The sequence below is a fragment of the Betta splendens genome, chromosome 22 (genome assembly GCF_900634795.4).
Source record: "Betta splendens chromosome 22, fBetSpl5.4, whole genome shotgun sequence".
Lineage (NCBI taxonomy): Eukaryota > Metazoa > Chordata > Actinopteri > Anabantiformes > Osphronemidae > Betta > Betta splendens.
This window is the reverse complement of record NC_040900.2, coordinates 8,634,071-8,642,208: the sequence shown is the minus strand read 5'-3', so window position 1 is coordinate 8,642,208 and position 8,138 is coordinate 8,634,071. Positions and strand designations below refer to the sequence as shown.

Sequence of the window (8,138 nt, the reverse complement as noted above, 5' to 3'; positions counted from 1 at the left end):
TGGCGCTGGCAATAAGGAAATGGGGTCTTTATCTCGGCCCAATTAGGCTGCTAATTGATTCAATACCAGTCATTTAGACGTCCTCCAGCTCAGGATTGAGCGCTTTAGCCCTTCCAATGGGCACGAGGCCCCCTGAGGAGCAGCGAGCGGGCGAGAGAGAGAGAGAGAGAGAAGATGGAGTCACACTGCACTGCCTAAAAGCAGCCTTCGCTCACAAGCCTCCTCCTCCCACGCCGCTCCACGTTGCCATAATTGGCCAGTCGCGTGTAGGTGAGCAATGAGTCCATATGTCGGTTTCGCCAGCAGCTCATCACGACCCACGATATCGCGGGCAGGCTTTAGCAGCTGTAGCTGTTCTTCTTTTCTAAATAGCTTTATCCTGATATTTGGAATTTTTGCCAACCCGCAAGGAAATCATCCGAGGGGTTAATGAGGCCTTGCTTGAGCTTCAGAGACAGAGACGCCAAACATCCCTTCCCTCCTCTGTGGGACGATAAAGGTTCTGCTCCTCATCTAAATCCCTCCTTCATTCCACTTCAGCGTGCTGACAAATCCCCTCCTCTAACCATCAGATCTGACCTATAATCTCTCCCCTTGCTTCTCTCCAGCCCTTCAATGACTACACGCCGCTCTTTAAATATCATTGCACTTCTGCCCGTCTTTCTCTTTGGCTACTGGCTCCTCTCCATCGCAGGCATAAATCCCTAATGTCTAGATCCCCATTCCAAAGGTTCTCATCAACTCCTGCAGATCCGGTTCTGTCTGGGAACATTCTTCACCCCTCAGCCTGTCGAGCCTGGAATCGAGACAGAACCCGTCAGCGCAGAATTCCCCTGGTTGAGTTTTCACTTCACAGGACGAATAGCTGAGATCCTGAATAGTAACACAGTCGTCACTGCAGTTCTTTAGCTATAATTAACTGGTGCAACGATTCTCAAACAACTGTCAAATCAGCCCTGCCCAAATAAATATACTCACTCCAGTATTTTGGCACAATGTAATTATTTTATTTTCTTCTGTGTTGTTTTTTTCCAGGAAATTCCAGGAAAAAAGGAGAATTATCTAAAGCGGTTTATTCAAAGCTCATCTGTCCTGGCTGGTTAATGATATTAATGTGTGTTTTGTGTGTGTGTGTGTGTGTGTGTGTGTGTGTGTGCGTGCATGTGTTTGTGCGTGTGTGTGTGTGTGTGCGTGTGTGTGTGCGTGCGTGCGTGTGTGTGCGTGCGTGCCTGTGTGTGTGCATGTGTGTGTGTGTGTGTGTGAGAGACTGAGAGGAGCCTGACCCAGCTTAAACAGCGGCAGCTTCGACGCCACGAGGAGGCCGATGGGTGGCGCGTTTTCTCCGCCCGGGGGCATGAGGCGAATGGGAAGTGGCAGAGTGGGAGGCGGTCTGCCGGCGGCGCGAAGGGTGCGTACGCTCGCGCTCACGGCAAACCGGAGACACGAGTGTGTGATAATACCCTACTTCCATTTCAGTACCTCCCCAAAAAAGTGCTCGCCTTAGTTACATGCACACATTCCACGTTAACACACCTCAAAGACGAATATGAACAGACTCTCTCATAGGCTTGAATGGCACTAAAAGGTCAGAGGTCACAGTCAAGTACAATACTGTGACTTTGCATCACTATGCACTTCAGTATTACAGTATTACACAGGTTTTTCCTCCATAAAAAGCCACGCTTACTTTGACACTATGATGACACAGACAACATTGTTTCAGTTAAAAAAAAACTCAAAATAACACAGCTGAAAATTGCTAATGAATAATAAATCTCAAAGTAATCAAAGTCATCAAAGTTAAAATAAAAACCAAGACCAATAGGTTATAACATTCATTAACATATAATATGTGGAATATTGAGTTACACACATCTAATGATCCAAATAATAATAATAATACAGCACGACTGCATTTGTGATGTTTCAAACACCAACCCAGACGTGAGCATCGGCATCTCTCACAGCATTCGGTAAAACAAAGGCCGTGACTGTCCTTGGACCTGCTGCTGCTCCCGCCTGGCCACCTCACCAGAGGTGCTAATGATATTGACCACTTCAGTATAAGTTGGAGAAGGGCACCACCGACGCCGGCGGTAAACAACTCCAGACTGACGGCTCAGGGTGACTGTTATCTCGATTGCTTTCATTACTCACACACATTGTCCAAAGTCAGAGCTGCCAGCTTGGGACCCGCTCCCATCTGCCCAGTTCCGCCATCAACGGCGGCACATGAGCCAATCCGAATCTTTGGCGCGACTGATGTAACCGCGGATAATAAGACGCGCATAAAAAGATCAGAGACTCGAAACAAGATCTGATGGTGATTTCCGTGTTCATAGTTTGATCAACCCTAATAGAGATATAATAGGCGAAGAAACAAGGCGCAAGTTGTTGGTTTTAAAATGGAGCAAGGCTCCGAAGAAAACAAAGCCCCTCATCGAATATTCATCAACTCTGCTCCTTCACTGCAGCTTTAATAAGGAGAAAAACAAACCTAATCAACCCCACATCAGTGCTTACGAACAACAATATAATCACCACATTAGATATGAAAAGTGGGAAATTATCATATTAACCACGTCGCTGGGATGCGGACGCACCTTCTGTGGCTACGGGAGGACGCGTCCAACGCCGGCCCGCGTTTTTTCCTCAAATTTCGGATCGATGCGATTGCATCAGCGCGGGCGCATTCATAAAAGATGATCCCGCACGGCAAATAATAAGAGAAGCTTTTTCATTACCTCCTCATCACATAAAGATCAAACATTTATTACCCTTGATCAAACATTCATTAGCTCCAGCATTAAAAAATAGATGTCTCTTGTAGCAGAGCCGTCCACGCTTTCATTAGCGACGCGGCCGCGTTAGCGTCTTTCTATTAGCGGGACGAGGAACAGTTCCATCAGCCAGTGAAACAAATGTGTATGTAAACAGGGAGTAAACTATGACGCTCCATCAGGGCAGATGAAGTGTAACTAAAACAGTGTAACTGTAAGTAACTTGGCGAAGCAGCTGTTTTAAAGCGCCGGCACGTGGGCTGCCTTCGCTCCAGCTGTTGTCTACACTGCCTGATCGGATCGCTCTCGCCTTCCTCCCGCCCCGTCCTCCGTTCTTGTCCACGAGTCCGTCTCACGTCATGACCGTAAACATCGGGCGATGGAAGAGGAAGGTGGCTGCACGAACGAAATTGGGTCGTAATCTTCATTTGTGTTTCTCTCCCTGATTCAAAGGCCCCTCTTGGAAAAAAAAGGCAGATGATGTAACCTTTATGTAACATCAGCTGTGACAAATATAAATGAGCTCACATAATCATAATTTCTAAAACCTGGTGAGAATCAAGGGTGTGTCTGCTTTCATACGTACATTTAAATACTGGTGTGTTTGAATTTAATAGTAATTTAAATGTCAGACTTTAGACGATACCAGCTCCTGCCAAAGCCCATAACGTACACATACTGTAACGAGCTACAACAGCCAAGTGTCAGATTCCGTGAACCCGTCACCGCGCCCGCGAGCGCCGTTAGTTAATGGCGCGTGAATCCTGAACCTAACCCCCGGCGGTGCCTCGCTCCTGACGGCGAGCTGGGAACGAGACTGAACAAAAAAGTTTTCACCTTGCTGAGCAGAAGCCCCAAAGACGAGTCTGTTGTGCGGAGGAATACGATCTCACCGTGACTCAACGCCGCCGAAGGCCAAGAATACATGAATTCAATTTGAGCCGCACAACAGATTGTATAGAGGAATTAAAAAAAAAGCTATTTAAGTTTCATGAAGTTACACTTTCATATAAACAGATTCAAACAATCCCGCGAGACAGACTGTCCGGCAGCAAAAAGTAATCAATAATCTCATTTCAACAACCAATTTGCTTGGATTTCTTTACCCAACAAACCCTAAAACCTTAAAAACAGAGACTACACTTTGGTGTAGTCGCTACATGCTAAGGATGCTACATGCTAACAGGACTTCATGATAGTGAGGCTTCAGGAGAGAGCGTGAGAGGAAAGACACAGAGAGAGAAAGACAAACAGGTTCAGTACCGCACCTTTCTGCAGACTCATGTCTACCATGCGAGGCTCGGCCAGCTCCAGGAAGAAGTTCTTGTTTTTCTCATACTCCTCATCGTCAATAATTTTCACGTGAATGAGTTTGCTGCGGGACGGAAGAGGACAGGGAAGGGGCGTGAGAGGAAAGGGGGGGGAGGGGGAGAGAGAGGAAGAGAGAGAGAAGAAGAGAAAGGTTAATTTGCGATGAAGGGAACCAGGAAGTGCACTGTCAGTGGGATTAATAATCAGCGTGGAAGAAAGGTTAGGAGGTCAAAGGTCATCTCGCTCTCAGCCGGCTGGACCCGTCGGCCGCCGCCACCACCACATTTATCACGACACTGACGCGTGGAAGTGAGATCAAAGAACACAATGCACCCAAACCAACAGCAGGTAATCAATCAGACTGTAAAAACGTGGAAATGGACAAAAACAGGTGGGCGAGCGCTGAATGAGATCGACTTCATGGCTCGGTGTTCCAGTTCTGGCTGGAGGACGACTGGTTTATTGCCCAGGTTTGAGCGGAGCAGCCCTTTAATGAAGTCAGACGTCTAGAGGGGTGAGAGTTCTTCTCCGGGAAAGAGCGACGCGAGGCATCATCGCACAGACACAGCTCGATACGGCACCTCGGCCCCGGCGGCGCGCTCTCCACTGATCGCCCTAATTGATCTTCCTAAAGAGTTATTGACGAGTGAAGGCGGTTAAGTGGTCAGCAGGCGGCCAGGCGTCCGCGCGGCGGAATCCCATCAGACTGACGCGTCCGTGGCGCCCAAGACGAGCCAACGATAGTCGACAGCAGCTCAGCTGGGCCTGAAGTAACGACATACTTTATTATGAGCCTGACGCCTCCTCCTCTTCAAAAGTACATTTTTACACGTTATTGGGGCAAATGGCAGCGTTCGTGTATTGCCTTGACACGCCGCTGATGCGCCTCCTCCATCTTTATAGCAGTTGAGCTGCTTGTGTCAATCCAAGACCCAGAGGTAAAATAAAATATTTCTACTCAAGGACTGAGCAAATAAGCAAACAAAAGCAACGATTAATCCGAGCATCTCCTGTGGAATTTAAATGTATTCCTGTCTCGGGCGGATGCAGCTGTGGATCCCGGCTGCAGCACTGCTCACATCCAGCGCCGCCGTTGGAGCAGGATGGACAGGAGGAGTAGCGAACATGAGGACAAGGAGGCAGCGAATGGAGGCAAACCAATAAACACTGCTTTGGCTTATTGGGGAAACAGATGCGATGTCTGTGGAGGCTGCACAGGCTCCGCGTGCTTGCGCAGCACTAACTCGTTAGAGAAACTGTCTGAGCAAATCGCCCAGATTTGCACAGTGCCATTAAGCTCCAATTAGACCCAACCCGATGGCAGGCCAGGTATCCTTAGTTTGACACGGGATCGATAGAAAACAATCACATCCTAATGAAAAGCCATGTTAACGTCAACATTTGAGCCGGTGCAGTGTTTGTGTTACACCTTTTGCAAGATCTTTCTCTGGAGCTTGACAGCACAAATCAACATGGAAATAGACAGAGTAGACGGAAAAATGATCATTCCAGATCTGAAAAATACACATTCCTGTCTCAGGTTTTAAATCTGTTGCCGGTGCCTGGCCGCCTGGCTTCCGCTAACAAGTACTGATGCAGGTCCAGCCACAGCAGGGACGCAGCCCCTCTTCTAAACAGCCCGCAATCAGCGCAGGCGGACGCGTGTGGGGGGACATTAAGCAGCATTTGCATTTGCCGGGGACGATCATCAATAATTCATCCGTCTAACACAACAGCTGGCATCAGCGGCGGAAGGCGGCACCGAATGAAAGTCGGGGACCCACACACACACACACACACACACACACACACACACACACACACACACACACACACACACACACACCTTTCACCTCACAGCACCTTTACACGCTTCCTGTTGTGCCTGAGCTGCTGTGATGCTGGAGTTTAACAGCAGGGGTGGAACGCTGGCTTTTCATTGATGGGGGGGGTTTGAGCCAGGCCCCTCTCTGGGGGCAAAAAGGTTACAAGCAGAGGATTGTGCTCCTTGTCTTTGGTTTCATTTTCATAATTTAACGTCAGAAAAACAGAAAGCGAAGAGACATTTAGTTAAATATTACAGCCGTACAGTTGGTCCTCTTGAAGCAGGTTAAAGCGGTGAAACATAAGGTGGTGAGGGATGATGCTCAACTGTGAACGGACAGGAGGCCACGATACTGTAGCAGTGTGTGTAAAAGCACTGCAGAGCTGCGTGAGCATATTTAGAGACTTCCAGCAGGAGTCTGTAGAAAACGTCCTCGTTTTATAGCATCTTTAAAGCTTAATGGGAGAAAATGTCACGGTAACAACACGCTGGAAAGCAATTTCACAGGTGCAGTTAGTCGCACTTTCGATGATGCTAAACATCGCTGCCTAACAAGATATGAAACATTAGTTGGGAAGTTAACAGCACACGGACTGCAGTGGTTTCACTTCTCTGCTGCTCTTTGCCTTCTCTGGGTCTGGATGAGACACCAGGTCCCTGCAACTGCAACTCAGTGCGTCCTTCCAATTTGGATCTAATTTGTTTTAGTGAATCGCTCGACTTACAGTCTCACGTTGAATGTTAGCGTGGGAGGTGCCACCGGGTAATGGCAGGCGATTAGAGGGTTCACACCTCCGCAGCGCTGGAGCCGGGGGCCAAGTCCCCCCCCCGCAAGTCCAGGGATGGAGACGAGAAGGTGGAGGGAGAGAGAGAGAGAGAGAGGGCCGATGCCCCTCGTTCCGTGGCCAAAAGCCACACTGCGTCTGGGTTGTGCTTCATCTGCCGCCTCCTCCCTGACAGCGGATTTACCGTTCTCCGGCTTTTCCTTCCACAAACACTAAATAATAAAACAAGCCGAGTGTGAAACCACTGTGGCGGAGTAACACATCAGAGCAAGTGATATGTGTGATATCCAATCTCCCACCTCCACTTTTGTCTGTTGCTGCGGACTGACCTTCGAATCGCTGGGCTTTTACTCCTCAAAGCCTGCAGATCTTTTCACAGAAACGTGGAGGGGGGGGGGGGGTCTAAAAGTGCTGCAATTAGGCCCAGCTCCGAGGCTCCTGCTCGGCCCCGGGCTCCGCTCGCCGCTAAACGCAGCCGCCCCGGATCCTCTTGAAAGTTTCTCCCGCCTTTATCTCTACTCCACTCGTTTTTTAAACAGTACGCATCATTTCCACTTCACGGCCTTGATGGCAGCAGGATTACAAAGGATTCGGTTCCTGAAAGGCTCTACAAGCGCGATCTGCATGTGGCTAGAAGTAAACAAGCCTGAGTGGAAGGGCGGGAAGTCGCTCCTACGCCCAAGACTGAGATAAACATGAAAACCTACCGTGTTTTAACTGCCTGCACTGTTTTGGCCCCGTCAGATCGCGACAGCGCCTCCACTCAGACTCCTAAATAAAGTCGAGCTAATAAAGGCGGGAAGAGGACAAAGGGGGGGGGAAGACGGCCCCACTGCCTCATGGGAAATCACTGCCTTAATTAAGCAGGCCTGCTTTCTGTCACCAAGCACGGGGATTATGGGCCCTGCTCATTATGGACCTGATTATTGCTTTTCCCCAGCAATTACAGAAAAAAAAGCAGCCCGTAAACGCATTCGTCAGTGATTTCTTGCCAGTCCGACGACAGACACGTCCCTGCTTTCGATCGCCACCTCCGTTCCATCAGGTTTATCCGGGTGACGTGACCACGCCCCCCACGCAGGTTGGCCCTGCAGCCGTTCATCCAGCGGAGCCCAGTTCAGGCGACGCCCTCCCCTGCCGACGTGCCCTTGAGCAGCTCACGCCGGGAGCAGTTTTAGAAGCAGGTTTCTGTTGGGATTGATTTGTGGGTTGTGGGAGCATTTCCTCTCTTCCTGCTGTAACTAAATTAAGACGTCCTCGCCCCTATGACCGACGTGTGGTTAGAACCCGCAATGGTCGGTGTCACATTCGCCTCATCTCTTATTAACATAGTACAGCGTGCGCAGGCTCCAGCGTGAGCAATCAAGCCTTCAACCGCCGCTCGCCACAAGGATGCTGAGCTGTCGTCGACCCCGGCCCAAGGGTGAAGGGTCGCGG

At 49.4% G+C, this 8,138-nt stretch overlaps 1 protein-coding gene across 4 annotated transcripts in view; it reads right to left on the bottom strand.

The window, feature by feature from the left end:
* slc8a3 (solute carrier family 8 member 3) overlaps positions 1–8,138 on the bottom strand; it is a 45,864-nt gene that overhangs the window by 13,597 nt on the left and 24,129 nt on the right. For all 4 annotated transcript variants that reach the window (XM_029138823.3, XM_029138825.3, XM_029138824.3 and 1 more), the window contains exon 3: positions 4,049–4,155. In XM_029138823.3, coding sequence (XP_028994656.1) covers positions 4,049–4,155 — 107 coding nt within the window. The remainder of the gene's footprint in view (positions 1–4,048; positions 4,156–8,138) is intronic.